The sequence below is a fragment of the Chrysochloris asiatica genome, unplaced genomic scaffold, assembly GCF_000296735.1.
Source record: "Chrysochloris asiatica unplaced genomic scaffold, ChrAsi1.0 scaffold00090, whole genome shotgun sequence".
NCBI lineage: Eukaryota > Metazoa > Chordata > Mammalia > Afrosoricida > Chrysochloridae > Chrysochloris > Chrysochloris asiatica.
Genome location: NW_006408608.1, coordinates 4,480,436 through 4,505,105, shown reverse-complemented (window position 1 = coordinate 4,505,105; position 24,670 = coordinate 4,480,436). Strand labels below are relative to the sequence as shown.

Below are 24,670 nucleotides of genomic sequence, written 5' to 3'. Positions count from 1 at the left end.
TCCCGTAAAGATTTACACCCTCGGAAACCCTGTACAGGGTCGCTATGGGTCAGAACCGACTCGACGGCACTTAACAACAACAACAACAACATAGGGTTGCTAGGGAGCTCTGGTAGCGTAGTGGTTACGAATCACGCTGCGAACCGCAAGGTCAGCAGTTCGAAACTACCAGCTGTTCCGCGTGAGAAAGATGAGGCTTTCTGCTCCGGTAAAGATTTACAGCCTCGGAAACCCTGTGAAGGGTGGCTATTAGTCGGAACTGACTCCACGGCACATAACAACAACAACAACATAAGGTTGCTATGGATGGGAATTGGCTCTACCACAGTTAAAGTAAGACCAGACAAGTCTGGCAAGGAAAGAAGGGAGAGATGGAAAATTAGGGAGTCCCTGGCAAATCCCAGACTCAGACTTTCACTTGATTGGCACCATGGGATGTTGGGAGAGGCAAAAGGGACAGAGTTTTGGGGAGACAGGGACAGGTCTGTGCAACTGGTGGGTAGTCAAGGAGGCACCAAATGCCTGGCAGAAGGCACGGTGATATGGAAAGAGGGGCAACCAGCCACTGGGGCATTTCTAGTTAGGGATCAGGGTAGCAACAGCTCTAGGCAGCCCTTAAAGATGCCCCCTGTCTTGCCCAATGGGTGAGAGCACCCCACAAGCACCCTCAGATTCCTGGTAGATGCTTCCTGCAATTCCCACTGTGCCAATCCTTCTTGGCTGTAGATTTTCTTTTTATAAATAGAGCCACATCATCATTTTTATTGGTTTCATGATATTCACTGTACATAATTTATTGTACATAATTTACTGAACTGTCCTCTTTCTTATAGATAGAAATTGTGATATTGTTCAACATTACAAACTGTTGCTTTAAATATCTTGGCACAAGTTTGTCTATTTATTTATTTTCCTAGGAAAAATTCTGCTAAAATAATATATAAGGTTTTGGGGTTTTTTTCCAATGGCAAAAGTAATGTATGTTCACTGTAGATAATTTGGAAATATAATTTTTTTACTAGGGGCCATTCCCCCTCCCCCTCAGGCTGCCATTGTGGAGAGGGAGGGCACCACAGAACAGGGCTCAACACAGATCTTAGACTCATCCATTGTCCAGCTAACCCATTCCTGCCTGAGACATTTGAGGAAGGGTCTGCCTCCCCAGCCACTGGTACCCCTACCTCCAACCCCCTACTCCTACCCCATGCCCACATTGTAACTCTATCTCCCACCTCCACCCACCCCCACAACACTATTCCCCACCCCCACTCCCTTAAACCCACACCACCATACTTAAACCCCCTCACCCTATGCTTCCCATCCTTCTACTCCCCCCACCCTGCACCCTGCCCAGCTCCCAGTCTGGAGGAGGGGCAAGGGTTGCTACTGGATGGAAGGGTTTCCAGGCCTGGGGGAGCCAACAGTGACTCAAGGTGGCAGTGCCAACCCAAGTCTCCATACCATAGGGACCCGGCAAGAGGCTCTCTGCTGGCCTGACTGGAGAGGACCTGCCTCCGCTTTCCAGAAGCCTCAGCTCTCCCTACAGTAGTCCTGGGCTTGAGTGGGAGTGGGCACAGGGGTGAGGAGGCTTTCAGGGAGAGAGGGAGAAGCAGGTGCCTGGGTTGCTGCAATATGCTTTCTGGTGACCTGGTTAAACCTGCATTTCACTCATATTTTCAGAGAGGTAGGAAGTATGGTGGCGTCCTGGTGTGGCACTGTGAGTTAATGCCCTGGACTTCAAGGTCGGTTGAATCACAAAGACGGTGGTTCAAGCTCACCAGCTGCTCCTTGGAAACCCAATACAGGGTCACTATGAGTCGGAATAGCAACAACAGTAAGTATGGTGGTTGAGGATGTGAACTCTAGAATTAGCCTGCCTGAGTTCAAATCCTAGCTCAGGCATTGACTAGCTGTCAATTTGACATCTCTGGGTCTCAGCTTCTCCAGCTGTGAAATGGGCATAGCACAGTGCCTAGATCATAGAACTGAAATGCATTGAGCTATGCAAAGTGCTTAGAAAAGAGTCAGACTTGTCAAACCAGTAGTATTGCCACGGAGTTGCCTTCAACTCATGGCAACCCCACATGTGTTGGAGTAGAACTGTGCTCCACAGGGTTTTCTGTGGCTGAGTTTTCAGAAGTAGATTGTCAAGCTCTCCTGATTTTTCTAAGCTCTCAATCTTACCAACTAGTATGCAGTGTCTTGGTATTGGGGAGCTCACGGTTCGGTGGAGGATAGAAAAACTATAAATAAAGATGACAAAAAAACAAGGTTGCCACAATTTGGGAATAAGTGTTGTTACTGTTAGGTTCTGACTCATAAGAACACTGTACCCAACCAAGAGAAACTGCTGGGCCCTGCACCATCCTCACACTTGTCACTCTGCGTGAGCCCCTTGCTGCAGCCACTGTGCCAATCCATCTCATTGGGAGTCTCCCTTTATTCACTGACCCACCACTTTACCAAGCATGATGTCCTTCTCCAGGGCTGGTCCTTCCTGAGAAACATGCTCAAAGTACATGAGACAAAGTCTTGACATCCTCACTTCTAAGGAACATTCTGGCTGTACAACTGGGCTTCAAATAGTTCATGGAAATTTTCCACTATCATTTCAATCTATTTTCTGAACTTTTTGAAGCTCTCTCTGTGGGAAGGAAATAACCAGAGGTTTGCTATTCAGAGTGTGGGAGGGAGGTATCAGAGAAGGGAACATTCGAGCAGATTCTCAGAGAACAAGGAGGAGTGGGCTGTATGATGGTCTTAGGGAAAGAGCATTCCTGGCAGTCGTAACAGCAAGTGCAAAGGCCCTGAGGCCAGAACTAGCTTGGAAACAGAGGGAGGTGAGCGAGCTGGACGGTGATGGAGTATTCAGAGTTTCTCAGCCTCAGCATCTCTGACATGTTAGACCAGATAAGTGTTCATTGTGGGGACCATCCTAAGCATTATTGGATATTTAGCAGCATCTCTGACCTCTACCATTAGTCGCTACTAGCATCTTCCTACCCCACCACCTACCCAAGTCATGGCAGTCAGAACTGTCTCCAAACATTGGGAAAAGTCTCTTGCTGGGATAAATGTCCGCAGGTTGAGAACATGAGATTAAGGAGACAGTGGTGGGAGGTGAGGTGGACCTGTTGCTGGGTTGGGGCCTCTTAAGCCACTTTGAGGAATTTGGTGATAGGAATTTACTGGGGGGGGCGGGGGGTGGAGCAAAGAGAAGTGGTGAGGAGAAAGTGGGTGTCCCTGCCCTGTGGCCCTGTCCTCTGCCCTAGTCCTGCCTGGTGTGGGCCCAGCCCAGCTCTGCACAGCCTCCTCTTCAATCTCTACCTTTGGAACCATTGCTGCATCCAAGTGCTCCCTCCTGTACTCCCCAGGACCTCCTCCCACACTCTCCCCCTGGACCCTGGACCCTTAAACCCTTTGTTCCTTAAGGAGGCACAAAGCACATCTTCAAAAAAATTATTTTAAGCCAATATTTTGCGGTGTATCTTTTCACTACCCACAAACAATGATAATCATTTGCTGTAGGGATGAGCCACCGCCTGCTTAGGGACAGGCACTCTCAGACCCAGTAATCAGAAGGAAAAACAGGCAGACAAGGTCGTCCTTCAGGCCCCCAGTCAGGGACCTTAAACCAGGTAGCCCTGTCTCTTGGTCTCAACCTCTTGCTGTCTCAAACTTGTCCCCCCTGAATTCTTCATTGTCCTTGTCTAGACTATCATGTTCAGCTTCTCTCTGTTCCTTCTCTGTCTCTGACTAGATCTCTTTCCCTCCCTCAGCCTCAGTCTCAGAGGCTCCCGCCTCCCTCCACTCCCCCTTCCCCTGTCTCTCCCTCAGTGGCTCCAGTGGTCTGGACAAGCTGGGCTCCCTCCTGTCCAAATGACCTCACTTCCCCACCACATGCACGCACACACATGGTAACACACAAACACATACAGACATATACTCACACACACACAAACATTCAGGGACACAAACCCACAATCACTCATGTACACACATTCACACACAAATATGCACAAACTCTACTCCCCACCACAAGTCTTTGGCTGGGTTTCACTCTGAATCGGATGAGGCCCTGCCTGCGTGGAGCCCAGCACCCTGGCCTACCTGGCCAGGTCCCAGGGGGAGGGGTGAGCAAGGTCGCAGATGCAGCACCCAGGCCAGGCTTTCAGGGGACAAACTGCTCAGAAACACCTTCCACTTTTAGCCTAGTTCTTTTTGCAGTAACTCCTTAGCACCCGTCCCATCACCCCTTCCCATTTCCCCTCATGGGCCAGGGCTCCCCTCCCCTTCTGCCCAGGCCTAAGTGGACCAGAGTCCCTCTGTACCTCCTGCCCCCATCCAGGGAGGATGAGCCAGTCTCTTTGCCTTCTACATCCCACCTTCCACACAGGCTGCAAACCTAGGATTAGCCCAAAACCACCATCACCCTGACGGAATCTCAAGCCTCAGTGTCCACCTCTGTAATGGGCATCTTTAATGTAATCTTGTGGTACTGCTGGGAGGATTCAATGATCCTGGCACACAGTGGGCATTCAGCAGACACTAATGGCCAGCCATTGTCTGTCCAGGCCACCTCAGGCCTCCTTATTCTGGGCCTGGGCATCTCAGAAGTTAGCCCCCTGCTGGTGGCGCATCTCCAAGGAGAACTTCCCGGCAGACTTGGGGGGTCGTAGTAAAGGGGGAGCTGTCTTGCTACCTTCTAATTTAGATTCCTGGGTTTATGGCAGGAAGCACGGGGAGGCTGACGCTGTAATTAAGGCGATTCCAGAGGCTGCAGGCGGAGGCAGCTAGAGGAGCCACTATGAGTTGGCCCCCCCACTTCTCCCCACCCCCAAGGCCTTCAGCAGGCTCCCTGTCTCAGCCCTGCTTCTCTGGAACTCCATTTTACAAGCCAGGAAACCAGAGACAGGCTGCTGCATACAAGTATCACACAGCACTTGGGCCACATGCCTGTGCCGCCACGATAGTTCAGGTGAGGTGCACGGGGACTCCAGACACGTGGTTTCTATATTCTGTCTACCCCTGGACCCCAGGCCTCATCTTCACTGAGATCCCCCCTCCCACATTCCTGAGCGTCTGGGTAGAGCCTGGCCTACGCTGTGACAGGAGGGGCAGACCCATCCAGGGGTCAAGACCAGGGCAGCTGCCTGAGTACCTGCTTCCTGCTTATGTCTGCCACAGGCAAGACTTGGGGCCTGTGCTGGAGTCTATGGTGGCTGGAGAGGGGACTGGGGTGCTCAACAGCTTTGATTATCTTTCCCATCCATGGGGCCCTAGGGCCTCAGCTCAGTTCCTCTCTGGACTGACTCTTCACTGGGTAACATTAGGCCTCACCTCTCTGAGTCGCAGCGTTTTCATCTGTCCAAAGGGTGGGACAATCTCCAAGAAGGCTGATGAGTAAAGCCCCACGGGAGCATTTGTGGGAACTTCACAAGCCCCCTCTACTAGTCCCAGCCCCACCAGACCCTACGACCTTGGACCCTACCCTCTCCAAGTCCCCAACTCCCTCTAGGTAAAATGAGAGTCTTAAATGGAGTCAGGGCCTCAGACTTGGAGTTCATGAGCCAGTATCAAATCCCAAAGTGAGGGGCCAGTATGGGCGGGGCTGCGACGTTTTGCTTTGCCAAGTTGAGATGTTTTGCAAAGGTCATCTGTCTCCTCTCATCATCTTTCCCACAAGACACAGGGGCCATGTCGGGGAGGCAGGCACAGAACACATGGCATTTCCTTGATTCCTGACCAAGTGCAGGCACCTAAGAGCTGGGCTGGTTTGGGGGACATGGTGGATCTGAGTGTATACATATATGTATATATGTGTGTGCTTTGATGTACACATGGGCATGCATGTATGTTGTATCATACGTGTGTGTGTATGTGTGATCAATAGGAGTGGGGGTGTCACTCCCACCCCATAAAGGACTAGGACTTGGATTAAGCCAGTGCCCAGCTTGGGCCCCACACTGGGGCTTGGGTCTGAATCTCAGATATGAATCAGGGTAGGGGTGGGAGTGGGTGCCAGGCATTCCTCAAGTTGGGCAGAAAGGGGGCTTTGTTGCCTGAAACTGAGCCGCCCCCAGCCTCTTTGCATGCCCGGGCACTCTGCCAAAGATGGAGAAACCCACACGAGCATTCGGCTGAACCCCCTGCTCCCCATTCTGGGTCTCCCAGTCAGCTGTGCCCTCCTCCCAGTCTCAGGTCCAAGAAGGGTGACCAAAGGACACAGACACCAGCCTGGGAGAGAACTAGTCTAAGGGTTGGAGCCCAAGGAGAGGTGGAGGTTTGGGAGACCGTGCTGGGTCTATGGAATGACCCTGCCCTCTCCCTTGGCTGGAGCGGGAGAAGGGGGAGGTCAATGACTTCCAGCAGCTTTTATTTGACTCAGATGATCTTGCCCAACCCTCAGAACCAGCTGAGTGGTGAGATGGGTATTGTTATTCCCACTTTACAGACGTGTAAACAAAGGCACCAAGAAATGGGAACCTACAAGAGTTTCTGGCAGAGGAGGAACCTCAGCTCAGATGGGCTGATGTCAGAGCTTGAACCAGAGGAGACTCGGGGTCACCTGGGTAAAGAGGACATCTCAGAGCTGAGACCTCCCTCTAGAGTGGCCAGGTCTGAGTTTCATGCTGGCCACCACCACTCAGGGACGTGAGGAAGGTGACCCACAGCATAAATTCATGTAGCAACTAAACAACAACAAATCAGTTGCCTTCAATTCCATTCCTACTCATGACAACGCCATGTGGTGTGGAGCAGAACTGTGTGTACTCCATAGGGTTTTCAAAGTTGTGACCTTTGGGAAGCAGATTGCAAAGCCTTTCTTCTGAGGTGCTTTGGGTTGGTTTCAACTGCCAGTCTTTCAGTTAGTAGTCAAGCACATAACTGTTTGCACCACCCAGGGGCTCCTGTGGGTGTTTAATAAATGCCCTGCAATGCTGCTGGCTGCTGTGCCTCCGGTCCCTGTCCCTCCCCAGTCCCACGTCTTGCCCTGAGGTTGCTTCTCCAGGCCTGTCTATCACGAACTTTGTCTCTCTGGCTTCCAGCCGACTCTTGACCTCCTCTTCCAGGCATACCACCTCCCGGAATCTCCTAAGGCCCCCCTTCTTCATCCCACAGGCTAAATGTTGGGGGCCCAAGTGAGTCTCTCTACAACCTCCCTACTGGGGAGCCCCAGTGAGGAGCCAGCCTGGAATTGGGGCTGGAGGCCTGGAGACAGCAGATGGCAAAAGCCATGGATGGAGGGCTCTGGAATGCAGTCTCCTGATCCCTCCCTCTATGGCCTTGTGACTCACTCCAGACACAGTTAAAACACATAGTGCCTTTCTTTGTCCCCAGCCCATGCTTAATAGGATTGGGCAGGGTGAGGAGCAGACCTAGGGTGGGGGCACCTCCCTTTGGGGGCCACAATGGGGCCCTGTAACATCATGCAGTCCCCCACCCCCACCCCACCGCTGTGGTGACAGAAACCACCACAGTGGACCTTCCCAGATGCCCAGCCTGGGGTTGGGGCCATGGGGGTGAGGGGTGTCATCTGCACACTCAGTGGCTCAGCATAGTAGCAGTTTGGAAGACCAGGCCTGGCAGGCAGTAATGCTGCAGCTCCACAAATGAGCAGCAAAGTCAACTTTCCTTTTGTTATAAGTCAAGCACTTTTTTTTTTTTTTTTTTTTTTTAACAAGGGAACAGCGTAGTTTTGAACCAAAAAAAAAAAAAATTGCTCTGTTTTTCTTGCCCTCTTCTACCAGTTAAGCACCATGGAGTGGCTCCTTCGGGTCCACCCTTAGGATGAAAAATCAAATCCTTAGTAAGGCAGCAAGGTTCAAAGTCCTGCTCTCTGGCAACTTCCAGTCACACGTGTTCCATCATTTTTTGAGCCTTACCCAGCCTGGAACACGTAATCCAAGAAATTGGATTATATGGAGAAAAAATGTGGCATCATTAACAACCTGTGATATGCAGATGATACACCCTGGCTTGCTGAAAGCCAAGAGGACTTAAAAGGCTTACTGATGAAGATTAGACCGCAGCTTTCTGTATCGGTTGTGCCTCAATGTAAAGAAAACAAAAATCCTCACAACTGGACGAATAAATAACATCAAAATATATGGAGAAAAGGTTGAAGTTGTGAAAGACTTCATTTTGCTCAGATCAACCATCAGTACTCGTGAAGACAGCAGTTAAGAAATCAAATGGCATATTGTGTTAAGCAAATCTGCTGCACAAAACCTTTTTAAAGTGTTGAAGAGCAAAGATGTCAGTTTGAGGACTAAGGTGTGCCTGACTCAAGCCTTGATATTTTCAATAACCATATGAAAGCTAGACAGTGAATAAGGAAGACTGTAGAAGACTTGATGTGTTTGAGTTATGGTGTTGGAAGAGAATATTGATAGTGCCAAAAGAACAGACAGACCTGTGTTGGAAGAAGTGCAGCCAGAATGCTCCTTGGAAGCCAGGATGGCCAGACTTCGTCTCTCATACTTCAGACATATTGTCAGGGCGAACCAGTCCCTGGAGAAGGATATCGTGTTTAGTAAAATAGAGGGTGAGAGAAAAAGACGAAGACCCCCAACAAAATGGATTGGCACAGTGGCAGCAGCAATGGGCTCTAGCATGGCAACAATTAGGAGTTTGGCCCAGGATCGGGCAGTATTTCGTTCTGAGTTGGTACCAACTGGATGGCACCTAACAACAACAACAACAGCCTGGAATACCCTAAATTCTTCCCTTCCTGTCTCACCCTTTGAGTCTGAGCTCAGACACCACCTCCTCCAGGAAGCCTTCCCTGATGAGCATCACATTTACCTGTTGAGTACTATTGATATTTCCTTGGGTATCTCTTCCCCTGCAGACCGCAACCTGTGAGAGATGGCTTTCCCACCTGCCATCATCTGTTCAGCACACAGCATCATCCTTGAATCAGTCAGCAAACAAGTTGGGGGCTTCCATGTGTGTCAGGCCTGGAGATACAGAAGCCACAAAACAGACCTCCTCAGAGGGAGACGAGGGTTGATGACAAATAATATTGCATCATGTGAGCTGACAGCTGCAAAGGATCAAAATGTCACAAAGTGCTTACAGAGGGAAACGGAAGCCTTCTCACACTGCTGGGGATGGGAAAAGGTACAGCCACTGTTAAAAACAATCTGGCGACTCCTCAAATGGTCAAATATGAATTACCATATGCCCATCAGGTTGATTCCTAGGTATATAACCAAGAGAAATTAAAACATGAATCCACATAAAAACTTGTACACAAACGTTCATCGCATCATTATCTGGCAACCAATGTGGTCTGTCCTATGAAGGCACAGTATCCAGCCGTTAAAAGGAATGGAGTATGGATACACGCTACAGCATAGATGGACCTCACAAACATACTAAGTGAAAGAAGCCAAGTACAAAAGATCATATAGTGCATGGCTCCATTTATATGAACTATCCAGAGAGACAGAAATAAATAGCTTCCTAGACTGAGTATGGAGTCCTTGTGTGGAGTTGTGGGTTGATGCGCTGGACTGAAAGGTTGGTTTGAACCTCAAGCTCACTAGTCACGCCTCAGAAACCGTATACAGGGTCACTAAGAGTCAGAATCGACTCAACTTAACAACAACAGGCTGAGTATAAGGGGGCGCGTGGGGGTAGAGATGGTCTAAGAGGGTGGTAACTAAGAGGATGTTGTTGTTGTGAAGTGTCGTCAAGTCGGTTCCGACCCATAGCGACCCTGTATAGGGTTTCCGAGGAGCAGCTGGTAAGCTTGAACCATCGACCTGGCTGTCCAAATGGCTTTGCAGTCTGGCACATTAACCCACAGCACCACACCAGGACTCCTAGCTAAGAGGCAGAGGGTTTCTTTTTCAGGTGAAGAAGTTCCAGAATGGGCTAAGGTAAGGTTTGCACATATCTGTGAATATACTAAAGACACTGGATTAGATACTTGGGAAGGATGAGTGGTATATGTGAATTCTCAGCAAAGCTGTTGGTTCTTGTCTTTGTTATTTTAACTTTCTATTGTGAATCGTGTGGAGGTTTACAGAGCAGATCATCACTTTTCCATTCCACAATTCATACACATTTGGTTTCCTCTCATTGACTGTAATCCCTTCTATGTAACATCACTCATCCACTTCCTCCTTCTGTTTCCTGTTTCCATTCCTCTTTCTTCCCCAGCCCTTCTGAATCTTGTCCTTAGGTAAACACTGCCCTTTGGATCTCAAATGGCTGACCATTCTATGGTATGTGTACCTCATTAGTGTTGTCGTTCCCCCTATAGACCTACCTATTGCTTGGCTGAAGGAGCTCTGGTAGCGTAGTGGTTACGAATCAGGCTGCGAACCTTAAGGTCAGCAATTCGAAACTACCAGCTGCTCCGTGGGAGAAAGACAAGGCTTTCTGCTCCCGTAAAGATTTACAGCCTCAGAAACCCTGTACAGGGTCGCTATGAGTCAGAACCAACTCCATGGCACATAACAACAACAACAACATTGCTTGGCTGAAGGAGCTCTGGTAGCGTAGTGGTTATGAATCGGGCTGCTAACTTCAAGTTCAGCCGTTTGAAACTACCAGCCGTTCCGTGGGAGAAAGATGAGGCTTTCTGCTCCCGTAAAGATTTTACAGCCTCGGAAACCCTATGCAGGGTCGCTATGAGTCGGAACCAACTCCATAGCACACCAACACCATTGCCTGGCTGAAAATTGAGCCACAGGATTGAATTCAGTTCCAGATCTGAAACGTGAACAAGGAGTACAATCTCAGTGTTCCACCGGTCTCTATCCAACCAATAAGCCTGGTCTTTGTAGGATTTTGCGTTTTCTTCCATATATTCTTGTTTTTATATTGCTTTTTTTAAGTGCCATGAAGGAAACCTGGGAAGAGACCCTTTAAGATGGGTGAGCCCAGGATCCTCTCTGAACATGAGCAGTAAAGTAAGAGGGTGTCTGTCCTGCCTAGGACATGAGGAAGAGCCCCAGGCAGTGGGAGACAGAGGTGGCCATTGAAAATGCAAGGTAGAGAAGGCTTGGGGTCATCCACTTGGGCAACAATCTATACTGTAGAACAGCGTTCTGGGGCACAGTGCTGGATTCAAATCCTGACTCATCTACTTACTAGTTGTAGGACCTTGGGCAAGATCTTCACTCCTCTGTGCTTATGGTTGGGAGGCCAAATAGTTATCCAAATAGGGATAGAGAGGGAAAGAAGTAGCTATTACAAATTAGGTTAGGATGACAAACCTACACCAGCAATGTCCTAGGTAAATGGAGATACAGAGCCCCAACCCAGGGGATCATAGTAATGCTGGTGCCTAGAGTTATTGGGAGGATTAAGTGAACAAAGTCACTTAAAACAAGTTCCAAGACTGAAACTCAAGGGGAATACACGAACAAGCATGTGGTTTTGCTGGTGACCACGTTGGTCATCGATAAGGGGAAGTGTGGGGAAAACAGCAATGAAGTTGTGAGCTGAGTCCGACCATGTTCAACAGACTCCTGTTAACCTGGGTTGAGACCTGGTTGGCCAGCAGTATAGTGAGACCTGGGGGACTCCTGAGCCCAGGACCAGCGACATAGCCACAGAGAACTAGAGTGGAGAGTGAAGCATCCAGCTGATATAAAGAGAGGGGGGATGCACAAGAACACCCATACTTGCAGATAGTACCCACTTGACCTGGCCTCGATGGCTGGATGATCAGAACTCTACTAGAAAGAAGAGGAAAAAAAGAGTACTCTGCTACAATTTGATGAACTTGACCTATACTTATGGATGTAGTAGCTCAAAAGAGGAAACAAATCTTTACAGTGAGGATCATTCCCACCCCCTTGGTACACAGGGTTGACAGGGATGGGCAACTTAGACATTTGCTATCAAAGATGAGGAGGAGGGGGCTACAAAGGTAAGAAGTGACTGCCTTACAAGCTTTCAAGAAGGAGCCTCATTCCAGAAGGTATGGGGGAAGGTAGAATCTCCACTGAGTGGTTTCCAACCTGTCTGGGCAGGACTGATGAAAGGAGATGGGGATAGGATACTGTGGTACAATAGTGAATCGTTGCTATCAGGACTGCCTGTGAGGGTTGCAAATGTAAAGGTAGACATTTTGTAGCAAAAGGAGGGGAGTGGTTGATCTTACAGTCCCGGAGCGGAGGTCACTGGGACCATCAAGGGAGAAGAATGGAGTATGGGACCCTACCCAGAGAAGCAGTGATGCCTGAGATGGAGGCAGAGATGATGATGTGGAGAGATGGAGCGGCTGGGGACTCTGGACTCAGGGAGGGAGAAGGGCTGTGTGCTGATGAACGGACCAGGAGGGCAGGCTTGTGGGATGTACCCTTTGGTTGTTTGATGATGCAGGGAGGGGACTGTAATCATTGCAATGAAATGATATACGATAGGATGAAGATGAATGTAAAGCTAATGTTCTCCCATGTAAACTATCACTTAATTCACAATGAAAACTAAAAAAAAAACAACCCATTTTGATTCACATCAGACAGGTGCTCAGTGCTCAAGAATTGCTTGCTATTATTATTTTATTATACACAGAAAGAAAAAAAGTGGGACAAGGACAGACAGACAGCTCCCAGCTTTGATCCCTGAGTTGTGATGAAGGCTAGGGGGCTGTTGATTTCCCCCCACCAGTCAGTAGCAGAGTGGTTCTGCAAAGGTACCTTGGAGAACCAGGGTTAAGTCAGGCCCAGAAAGACAATGCAATATCCACAGGCGAGAAGAAGGGGAGGGGATGGTCCATGAGAGAAAGACGAGGCTTTCTGTTCCCACAAAGATTTACAGCCTCGGAAACCCTATACAGGGTAGTAATGATTTGGAACCAATTTGACAGCACTTAACAACAACAAGGTCCAGGGGAAGGAGAGTTTCAGCATCAGGATACAAGGGCAGATCTGAAAGGGACATAGAGGGTGAAGTTTAGGGAAATGGGCATAGCAGATGTGTGTCCCAGGGGCTGCCTGGCATGTGCCTGTCTGGGCCTGGAAGCTGGGCCTGGCCGCTGGAGGAAAAGCCCCTCCTCCCAGCAGGATACCTGGTCACAAAGCTGTCTGGTTCTGCCAGACCAGTGTGGAAATGGCATCCGTTGATCCGGGCTGCTGAGGCCACTGGGAATGTGATGAGGCTGCTGAAATAGGGCCCGGGCCTGGTGGAAGAGAGGCGGGGCTCCACCTCAGAAGGGGCAGGATGCGGCCGCTGCTTCCCAGAAACCGACAGAAACTGGCTGCCAGGGTTTGGACAGGAAAGCTGGACCCAACAGGGGCTGGGCTGCCTGGGGTGAGGGCGCCAGGAGCTGGGGAACAGGCAAGTCTGCGGTAGAGGATGGGCAGGGGGTCCTCACCCCAGCCAAGACGGACTTCCCTGAGCCCTCCACACTACAGATAGATAGACAGACCCAGAGATGCTGAGAGCCTTGGCAACAGGAGTTGCCCAATACACCCTGTCTTCATCCTCCAGTCCTAAAGTCTCCCCACTGCCCTGCTCCCTTTGTTGTTGTTGTTATGTGCCCTGGAGTCGGTTGTGACTCATAGCGACCCTGTACAGGGTTTCCGAGGCTGTAAATCTTTATTGGAGCAGAAAGCCTCATCTTTCTCCCACGGAACAGCTGGTAGTTTCAAACTGCTGATCGTGAGGTTTGCAGCCCAATTCATAACCTCTATGCTACCAGAGCTCCTTGACCTCCTCCCTAACAGACCCCAAAATTCACTCAGCACCTTCGGTTCCTATCCTGTCACCTCCCAGTGGTGGGGTCTTGGTCCAATTGCTCTACTATTACAAGCCTCCATAGCCCATGCCTTGCATATACCTTGTGATCTTCCTTTAATCAGACAGCATGCCTTGGTCTGGTGACTGCCACATAGTCGGTGTTTAGGAAGACTTGATCCCGTCTCCTCCCCTACTTGTATAATTCCAGCTAGTCAGAGGGAGGTGACACACTCTCTGCGGTACTTATTCAATGTACAAGGCTCCTCCCTGGGCATCACAAACGGTTTGTGCTCTACTGCTAACCTTGAAGTTAGTGGTTCAAACTCATTCAGTGGCAACAAGGAAGAAAGGGCTGGCATTCTGCTTCCATAAAGATTACAGGCAAGAAAACCCTAAAAAGCAGCTCTACTCTATAACAGGAAGACCCCCAACGAGATGGATTGGTCAGGTGGCAGCATGGATGGACTCAAGTGTGGCAACAGTAGTGAGGTTGGCCTAGGATCGGACATTGTTTCGTCCTTCTGTGCATAAGGTCGCTATGAGTCGGTGCTGACTCAATGGCACCTGACAACAACAACAACAACAACAGCACTCTGTAACACATGGGGTCGCCATGAGTTGGATTGACTCGAAGACAACAGGATTTTTATCTCTCATACAAGATCTTGCGATATCAAACATCTGGCTTTCCATAGGACTCCACAGTGCCCTTCAGGTTCTAAAAACCCAAGTCTTTTTCCCTCATTCATTTCCTTATTGAGCAAATCTTTGTTGAAGGACTACTGGGTGTCAGCCACTGTTCCGAGGGGAGGGTGATGCAGACATCGAGCACAGTCTAGGTTAAAGTGTAGAGGGACTGAGCTGAGGACCCCCATGTTTCCTGAACAAGTCCATTCAGCAGCTCTTCTTGCAGGTCCTACTGTGCACAGACCCTGTCTCAGACCTTGCCCCACAGTAGGAGAAGAGACAGCGTGGGCAGGGAGGGGTGAGGACTTACCCATTCCTCCAGGATTTGCCAATTATTTAGCCAACCCCAGGCAGGACCTGACTGGGAGAAGCGGAGAATATACGATAACTCCTGCCCTGCACCCTTCACTTCCCATAGGGCTTTGTCGGGTGTATCAAAGGTGCCAGGGCTCCTACAGCTAGGAGCCCACTTGCCAGCAGAGTAGACTAAGGTGGGAGTATGAGCAGAGGCTGGGATCTAAGGTTGCTTGTGGTAACACAGCCATAGGCTCTGCGTGCTGGAAGCAGAATGGGGCCCAGATGTTGGCAAGGAGACTCAAACCCCCCACCCCACAGAGGTTTGGAGCATGAGGGGTGAGGGCGTGTTGTCAGGGCAGAGACAGGTTCTTTTTTTTTTTTTTCACTTACATTTTTCTTTATTTTTGAAAATCTAAACATTACATTAATAAAATAAAAGTCAGATAACTTTTTTCTTTCTTTCTTTCTTTCTTTCTTTTAATTCAGCATTTTCCTGCCCGCCCTCCCCTCACGGTCCTCAGCAGACAGCCCCTCTCCCTCTCCGGATCCCTAGTCCCCAGCCACTCCATCTCTTCACGTCACCCTCTCTCCTCACGTCACCCTCTCTCATCACGTCAAGTCATCCTCTCTGTCTCAGTCTCAGGCCTCACTGCTCCTCTGGGTGGGGTCCCGCTCTCCCGCTCTTCTCCATTGATGGTCCCAGGGCCCTCCACTCCTAGACTGAAAGGTTAATCACTCCCCTCCTTGCTATAAAATATCCATCTTTACATTTCCAGTCCTCACAATCAGTCCTGGTAACAATTATTCACCCTTGCATCCCAAGGGCCCCATCTGCATTTCTTTTCATCTGCCCTTCCTAGACAGGTCGGATACTACTCACTGGACACTCTACCATCCTTCCCGCCCTGTGGATCTAGGTTCCCCCTTGAAAGCTTGTAAGCCAGTCACTTCTTACCTTTGTATCCCTTCTCCCATTTTTGGGTAGCCAATGTTCAAGATGCCCATCCCTATCTACTCTTTGTGTGGAGTGGGTGGGAATAATTCTTGGAACAGGGATTTGTTTCCTCTTTTTAGCTACTGCATTTATAGGCGGAGGTCCAGTTTATCAAATTATATCAGATGATGCTTTTTTTCCTCTTCTTTCTTCTTCGGGTTGAGCTCTGTTCGTCCCATCATTGGAGCCATGGCAAGTGGGTATCACATGCAGGTGTGGGTGTCAGAGACAGGTTCTTATGCAGACTCCTACTTATCCTTGGTCTGGCTCTGTAGGCCTTTCCAGCTCCCATGATACCCAGCTTCTCCCCTTCTTATTTGGGAATACAATCTAGCACCATGACTTCCCCCACCAGATTGAGAGCCCAGTGAGGGCACAATGGGACCAGACCCCCTCTGTGGCTCTAGTGCCCAGCATTAGTCAGGCTTAGACAGGGAAGCCCGCTCCCTCCTCCCCACTGCCCTCACCTGAACGCCTGAGGCACAGGACATTATGGAGTCTGGGGGCTTTGGACAGGTTATGGGGGGACCTCAGCTTTTCCAGAACCAGTGTTTCTCAGACCACATCGAAGGAGGTACATGCTGTAACAGAGAGAATGTTCTTTCTTGGCAGTTAAGGGTGTCAAATGGGTCACTGTTTTACCAAGAGCCCAGTGGTATGCCACAGGGGCCCTGGTGACACAGTAGGTTGTGTGCTGGGCTGCTAGCCAAAAGGTCAGCCCACCAGCTGCTCCTCCAGAGAAAGATGGACAGTCTGCTTCCATAAAGATTGTTGTTCTTAAGTGCCATCGAGTCAGTTCTGACTCACAGCGACCCTGTATGAGGTGTTTCCAAGGAGTGGCTGGTGAATTTGAACTACAGACCTTGTGGTTCAAACTGACCTTGCAGTCCAGTACTTTAGCCCACAGTGTCACACCAAGACTCCCATAGATTATAGCCTTGGAACCCCAGTTCTACTCTGTCCTTTAGGGTCACTGTGAGTCAGAAACCATTTGATGACCACTGGGTTTGGTTGGGTGGCATGGCATAGGCAGGGAGCTAAGGGAATGGACTCCTGTCCCTTCCATTTCTATATAAGCTGAGTGGTTCTGGCAAGTTGCTGAGCCTCCCTGTGCCTTGGTGTTCCAATCTGTAAAGTGGGGGTAATAATAGTAGCCACCTCGCAGAGCTGTTGTGTTAAATAAACCAACGCGTGTAAAACACAAAGTGACCCAGTGGGCGGCACACAGTAAACCTCGTATAAGTGTTGGCTGATACCTGATCTCAAATGCAAGCAAAATTTTCCTTTGCTCTGGGTTAGTTTGTTTGTTTTTGCACTGGTGATGTGAGCTTTGATTACCTGGTGACACAAGTGCTTGCCAGCTTTCTCCATTTGAAAGTCACTTTTTGTTAACCCTTTCTATACATCCATACTGCTATTCTTTGGAGGGAATTCTGGTGTGGTGCTGTGGGTTAATGCGCTGGACCTCAAGATGGGTTTGAATCACAAGGTCAGCGGTTCAAGCTCACTGGCCGCTCTTTGAAAACCCTATAGTGTTGCTATGAGTCAGAACTGACTCTATGGCACTTAACAACAATTTTTTTGGAAATGAAACATTAAGTCCAGTTCACACTCGAGGCTGTTGGGGTATTAAGCCCAACCAATTGGAGAGAAGGGCTGGTGGGGCGCTGCAGGTTAATGAGCTGGACTGCAAGGTCAGTTTGAACCCCAAGGTTAGTGGTTCAAGCTCACCAGCCCCTCAATGGCACTTAACAACATTAAAGAGAGGGAGTCCTGATGTGCCGCTGTAGGATAAGCACTGGACCACAAAGTCGGTTTGAACCGAGTTCAGTGTTTCAAACTCACCTCAGAAACCCTATACAGGGTCTCTGAGTCAAAACCGACATGATGGCAATTAACAACCCTGGAGAGAGAAGCAGCTGCATGCATTATCTGGAATTTTTCTGCAAGGAAGATTTGTTCCGTTCCCCCCATGTATTTATTTATTCAGTCATTTATTTTTATCAGGGTGAACTCATGTATATTTATTTATGTTATACTTTGGGTTGTAATCTAACACTATGTTATTTTTGTTGCTCAACTTGTTTGAGCTTTTGATCACTGGGAACTCTTTCAGGGTGGCTCCTGTGTTTGTTTGACATGCCCCCATCTGTTTGTTGTTTAAACATTTCCTTATTCCCTAGCACTATAAGATACTGCGAGCTCATTTGGCATTCTCCCTTTCTCAGCACTAGCATCAGTCATGTCTCCAAGAAGCTGTGGAAAGTTTCTATCACTGGAGAGTGGTATTTAGGATCCAAAGTCTGGGCACTTGGTGTGCTCATTGGATCTGGGCTGTCACTGCTCCCAGGCCTTCTCAGTGGACGGATTGGAGTTTAATTTAAAAACAAAGCTTTTCCCTCTATGCGTCCACTAGGATTGTGATGAGTGCAATCCTAGCTCATGCAGCTCATGCAGAGCCTCACTTCCTGTCTCCAGTCAGGTGGCTGAGCCACTTTGAGATTTCTGAGTTTTGAAGCAGTAGGCTGTCTCCTTTTAAGACTGACAGCTTTGCCAACGGTGGTGGTAGTAGTTAGTCCCAGCTACTACCAGGGCCAGGCCAGGCAGGGGTCAGGTACAAGGAAGATAAGATTCAGCCACCTTGGCCTAGCATTCCCAGACAACCTAGCACTAACTGGTTCTCTTTGCTTCCCTGCCTCACTGGCAGGCCTCACTGATGGTGGGTGGGCTGGGACCCAGAATGTGGTCTTCCTGGAGGCAGTTCTCTGACAGCAGCAGGTAGTCAGGGCAAAGCAGGCCAACTAGAAGACCCCAGGAGTGAGTCAGGAGACTTGTGTGCTAGATCTGCCTCGACCAGTGACTGCTGTTTGGACCAGAGTAATCATGCCACACCCTGCTTAAAACCTTCAATGACTCCCCATTGCCCTCAACTTAAATCCTCACTCCTGGACCTGCCTTACAAGGCCCTAGAGACCTCTCCAGCACCCTCGGCACACCCTAACCACACCAAATTGCTTGTGGCTCCCTTGCACAACCACAGTTTCACGCCTCTGCACCTTACACTGTACTCTGCCTGCATCATTCCTACTTGTCCTAGTCTCAACTCTGGGATCACCTCCTCCAGGAAGCCTTCCACTTATACCCCAGATATCTCTGCCCACCTGGTCATGTCCCTGGTGGCCATGCACCTTCCTAAGCGGCACTGTGAATAACCTCTTACATGACAGACATTAGCCTGGTCCAGCAGAGAATACTTCGGAGTATGAAATCGGGACTCTGGCTTCCTTAGAAGCCTCTGCAGCTTCCTGCTGTGTGACTTAGAACAAGTCGCTGCACATCTGTGAGAAAAGGTCTAATCAGGATTCCCAGCCTTGCATTCCATTCAAGCTTCTACCCTTAACTTGCTGTGTGGACTTGGGCAAGCCCAGTCGTTGAGCCCAGCCTCAGTTTTCCTCTTCTGTAAAATGGGGCTACCCACAAAACTTGTAACTGAGAGTTGAGGCTCCAACAAGCCAAAACCTGTGAAAAGTTTTTGTAAACCTAAGAGCCCTACACGAAAGGTCGAGGAATCTATTTCAACAGCTCCAGGGAGACATGTGGGAGGGAGGCTGAAGGGTGCTCTCACCCATCGTCTGCCTCCCAACCTCTCCAGAAGCTTCCAGATCAAAGGTGATAGGGCCTGCTGGCATGTTGGCTGGGTTCAGTAGGGCCTGCTCCACGGGCACTCTGCCTAGCCCCCCACCCCCGCTCCCAGGATTACATGTCTATATTTCGCAAGAAGCTGTTTAAACATTCGAGGGGGGAGAGAGCCCTTCACCCACCCTCCACTCCTGGCATGGAAAGAGGCCGCTTAGACCCCAATGCTGTTCTGAAGACTCAGAGCCAAGATCAGTTTGAACCATCTGCAACTTTATTCCGGAGCAGAAATAAGTCATTTTCTAACAATAAATATAAAAAAAAATAATAAATTAAGGGTAAAAAAAAACACCCAACCAAAAAAATCATTAACACTGACAAGAGTAGTGAATGTTGTCCAAAGGGTGAGAGGTCAGTGGAATGGGGAATGGGCAGGAAAAAGCCTGCCAGCACCAGCCCCTCCAGTCCTGGGAATGTCTGATACAGGCCCTCCTCTGGTCCCAACCCTGGTGGGGCCCTTGCCACATACACACTCTCTTCACAAAGTACAAAATATATATATCAAACACCACAACACAACCAAGCGTCCTGCAAGGGCCCAGGGAGCCAGAGTTTGGCCCTTTGGGGGCTGAGGATAGGGTCTGGGGATCTGAGGAAGGCACTGGGGGAGGTGGGGGAACCTTTTGGAGCCTGAGCTCAGCAGAATTCTTATAAAGAATGATGAGGTTCCCTGTTCGCTCAGCAAGGACTAACCCCCACTCCATCTCCCTCAAACTGTCTCATGGGAGAAGCCAAAAGGGAGGTCAGTTTGGAAATGTCCAGCATTTTGTCCAAAGGCCTTTGCTCCAGGGGCTCCGGGAATATGGTGGTGCCTGCTAAGTGCCTGACTTCCTTGGAAGGGAAGAAGTCCCAGACGAGGATCCCTGAGCAACAACTTAGTTCAGGCCAGGGTATCGTCAGAGAAACGCCCTCCCCACCAGCAAAGGCTTCAGGGTGGCGTCAATGAGGTCTGGTGGCCCAGCGCCGCTAAGCCAGCAGGGAAGCCATCCTGTTTCTTCAAGTATTCTTGGCCGACCAGGGCAAGCCGTCCTGTTGGGGCTCAGATGGGGATCCCCACTGTGTTCACCTGGTCCTTAAGACCCAGCAGGCTATAGGCAATGCGCTTTTGGTGGCCAGGCAGCCGCACCCCAATGCTCTTGATGTCGCTGTGGGCAGGAAGAGAGAGAGGGAGAGTTAGGCTGGGGAGGAGTCATGCTGAGCACAAGGTGCTGGGCACCTATGGGAGGGAGGCAGAGGCACATTCAGAAAGGAGACAAAACAGGGACCTTGAGGACCTGCAGGTGAGAAGGTCCAGTTAGGGTGAGGACTCCGCGAGGGTCCACTTCCTAGCAGTTTGCTAAGAAGCCTACCATCAATGAAGATGCAAAAAATGATTCAACCCATTGAGTCTGTGAGAAGGTCTGTCATCAAACCTCCACAGTAGTCTTGTGAGGTGGGTGCCATGTTCACTCCCATTGTGCAGTTTTGAAAACTAAGGCTCAGAGAGGTGCAATGAGACTTGCCAAAGGTCATTTCTCCAGGAGGTGGGAATCCAACCAGCTGTGATCAAACATCAATCCCCAAGAGGGTCTGTCCTTCATGTCCCTTGCTGAAGCCTCTCCAGACAACATTTATGTCATCACCAGGGTGATGGATGCCAAGGACACCCACCCCACCTTCTCAATGTTGTTGCTCATGGTCTCTCACCTCCTAGTTCCCACTGCCAGAAACTGAGGAAGGACTCTAGAAATACTTGCTGAGGGACCATCAAGGGTTAAAGCTCTACATGTCTCTAATGGGAAGGGCTTCCAGTTCCTCTAGGGGTAACTGGATCACCTAAGGCAGGTTTCATGCTTTAAGGAAACCTCAATTTCCTTATCTGTAAAATGGGTTAATAGTTCCCACCTAGAGGGTGGGCACCCCCAGAAGCTGGGGGCACAGCGGGAAGGTAGCATCAGGATTTGGAAAGATGTACCCAGGAGCCCACAGCCTTGTCTCTCCCACATCCCAAGAGATGCAGACTCCTCTGGGCTCCCCACCCCCCTTTCTGTGCCCCTCATCCTCTCATAAAACCACTTATGCTCCCCAGGAGCCCGGGAGCAGGACATTTATTATTCACTTTGGGAGTTTTCTCCTCCGCAGTCCTCACCCACCAGCTCAAACCCATGAAAACACCCAGGTTTTTATGGGCCGTCTTTTGGCTGTAAATGGGGCTAATTATATGGTGCAAGCTCCTATTTGCAATTCCGGAGACAGGACTTTCCCACAGGTTGGGAGCCTCCAGAGAAGTGCTGAGCAGGAAAGGGCAGACTCAGGTGCGTGAGTAGGGTGGGACCTCTAGGTGGGCCAGCGTTCAGCAGCAAGAAGACCAGAGGTCAGACATTCGGGGGAACTTCCTAACCTATCACCCACATTTGGAGGTCTTGAGTATTTTTCCCACACCCAGATTGCCATGCTGACCACCAGGGAAGAAGGCGCTTACTAAAAAGGAAGGCTCCTAGATCCAACTCCAGACCCACTAAACATTCTTTCTGAAGGTGGAGCCAAGAAAACGTCATTCACTGTCACTGAGTAGACTCCACCTCTTAGTGACCCTATAAGACAGAATAGAGATGCTCCATAGGGTTTGTGAGACTCAATCTTTATAGGATCAGAAAGTCGCATTTTTTCCCAAAGGAGTAGCCTGTGGGTCTGAACCACTGACCTTGTGCTCAGCCCAGTGCTTAGCCCACTGCACCCTCCGAACTCCTGAAGGTGAAACAGAGTCTGTCTGCATTTTTATGAGACCCCAGAAGATGTTGGCATGTAATTTCAGAACCAGTGGACTATTTGTGTTCCACGAGACCAAAGGCTCAAGGCCTCAGCTCCTGCAACCATTCCCCTACTTCCACCCCCTGGGGGTCCAGTATGGGCTTGGGACATAGTAGATGCTCCTGGAACACAAGGAAGAACGAGTAAATGAATGAATGAATAAACTTTAGTGGGGACTGAGCCACCCTTCTTCCAGACTGGTGTGGTTTATCTGATACAGTGGGAACTGAGATTGCCTCCAAGGCCCATTTGGAAAGCCCAAAGTCCTAGACTGGGAGGCAGTAGGTTGAATTCCAGTCGTAGCTCTGCTCCGGACTCAAAGTCAAGGTTTTGGTAGTCAGTCTCTGGAGTCCTGCTATAGCACTGTAGGCTAAGCACTAAGCTGCTCATCGTGAGATTGACAGTTCAAATCCACCGGCCACTTTCTCAGAAACTCTATGCAGGGTCAGTATGTGTTGGAAACAATTTGAGTATACTCACCAACAGTCTGTCATTAAGAGCCCTGGAGGCACAATAGTTTTAAGCACTGAAAGGTTGGTAGTTCAAACCCACCCAAGGACTCCTGGTGATTTGCTCTCCTAAAGAGTTCACTGTCACAAGGAGTCACTATGAGTCAGAACTGACTCAATGGCACAACACGAAATCTGTCTTTGGACCTCAGTTTCTTCATATGGAAATGGGATGCTTCAGCTTTACTTAGATGCTCCTGAGCAGCCTGCCCCGGGCCCCTCCCTTTTTTTAACAAAGCCTTTCCTTCCTTTAGCTACTTCACTTCCTAACCATAAACGGAACAACAGATTGGGGAGAGGGTCACAGTCAGGCCAAAGGCCTCTGGCTATTGTAGACCACCCAAGTCTGTTCCTGTCCCAAGTCTCAGTTTCTCCCCTTCAGGAATCCAGGGCAGTCACCTCTGTCAACTCCCTTCAGAGACATGAGGCCACCTTTACACTACCCGGTCTTCATTCTAAGCACATGTAATGCCAGTCCTGGTCCTGGGATATTCAAAGACCACGTGCACACAGTAAGCACCTACTATGGGCTGGCTCTGGGCACAAGGAGAGGAGAATGAGAAATGGCTCCTAGAGCATCACCCAACTGTTTATCCACAAAGGCAGCAAACACCCCCCTCCTCCACAGCCTTGCTGAGGGCATGGAGAGTCCACCATCCCTGTTAGCCTGTGCCCTCAATGTTTTCAGAGGATGCTCTTCGGTCCCTATTACTAACTAGGTGGGCATTTGTCTGGAGTATAATCCCCACCAAGTTCATTGTCTCCTCAAGAAAACAGACCCACTAGTCTAGTTAGAAACCCAACTGTTTCCAAAACTGCACAGTGAATGCTCAAGCTGAAATCAAGATGGCAGCTGTGAGACCACGTGGATGTGAGTAGTTAGCCCCAAGGAAGAGAATAGATGTGAGAGAAGAGAAGGGATCTTGGAAGGGATCACTGCGTAATGAGGACCTCTTTGGGGAAGGAGCTGAATTATCCTGAGACCATCTTAGAGTCTCCCACCGGGCTCAAGGCATGTGTAGACAAAACTTTCAGCTGTCAAAAGGGCTCTGAGATTCCCCACTTATTTAGAAAGTGCTGGAGGGAAGGAAGAAGCAGGGGTGGCAATGAGTCAGCCCCACAGGCCCTGGCTCCGAGCACCAAGAAGTCAGTGGGAGGAGGAGGGAGCAATGGATGACTTCCTGCATTTATCCAGACCTTTTCAAAACAAAACAAAACACACACGCACATACGCAGCTTCCATCAATCCAAGATAGCTCCATCCCTGCTCGTGGGAAAGGAATTGGCCGAGGAGCACCCTGTGCTAAATTGGGAAACTTCTAAGAACATGTGCTTCCTGTAAGCACTTCTTGCCCTCGGCTCTGGTCACCCAGAAGAGAAGCTGCGTTGTCCTTGGTGGAAGCCCTAGAGGGATGAAGGGCAGAATTCCAGATTCCCAGGGAAAAGGAGGGGTCTCGGGGACCCTGGTATTTGTCCACTGATGGTGAGTGGAGGAAAAGAAGAGTACCCTGGACTAAGCCCGTGCTGTGTATCAGGTGTGCTGTCTGCATTGCACCCAGGTGAGAAACTCCTGACTCAAGGAGAGAAACTGATTTGATGAAGGGCACCTACAAGGAGGTGGCAGCTATGAACTTGAACTCAAGTGTGACCGAAAAGTCCAACATGTGACTGCAGCTGGTTGGCAACAAGCGATCAGGGCACCTGTCTCCTTCGGCTCTGTGCACACTCTCCCCAACACCAAGGCACCTTCTGCTCGCTCTGTCCCCAGCCTGATTCCCCTCCTCAGTTGTCCCAGAGGCCACCAACAGCAAGTTAGAAGCCTGAGGAGTTTTCAGAGGTCACAGAGAATATTCATGCACCAGCCCAAATCCCAGAATTTCTATGACCCAGAACTATGGGACACCCAAGTTACTCCCCCTCCATCTGGTTCCCAAAACCTCATGGCCCCAGGGCCCATTCCTGCCATGACCTTGGGCTCTGTACAAGTTGG

General features: G+C 49.7%; 2 protein-coding genes across 2 annotated transcripts in view; both read right to left on the bottom strand.

Annotated features, from left to right (window-relative positions):
• FAM131C (family with sequence similarity 131, member C) overlaps nucleotides 1-19,374 on the bottom strand; it is a 99,605-nt gene extending 80,231 nt beyond the window's left edge. The window contains exons 1-3 of the mRNA XM_006866414.1: nucleotides 19,311-19,374; nucleotides 18,387-18,486; nucleotides 13,037-13,147 (exon numbers count right to left, since the gene is read on the bottom strand). Coding sequence (XP_006866476.1) covers nucleotides 13,037-13,147; nucleotides 18,387-18,486; nucleotides 19,311-19,374 — 275 coding nt within the window. The remainder of the gene's footprint in view (nucleotides 1-13,036; nucleotides 13,148-18,386; nucleotides 18,487-19,310) is intronic.
• A 1,046-nt stretch (nucleotides 19,375-20,420) lies between these two features.
• EPHA2 (EPH receptor A2) overlaps nucleotides 20,421-24,670 on the bottom strand; it is a 28,781-nt gene continuing 24,531 nt past the window's right edge. Inside the window, exon 17 of the mRNA XM_006866351.1 lies at nucleotides 20,421-20,526. Within this exon, the coding sequence (XP_006866413.1) occupies nucleotides 20,421-20,526 (106 nt within the window). The remainder of the gene's footprint in view (nucleotides 20,527-24,670) is intronic.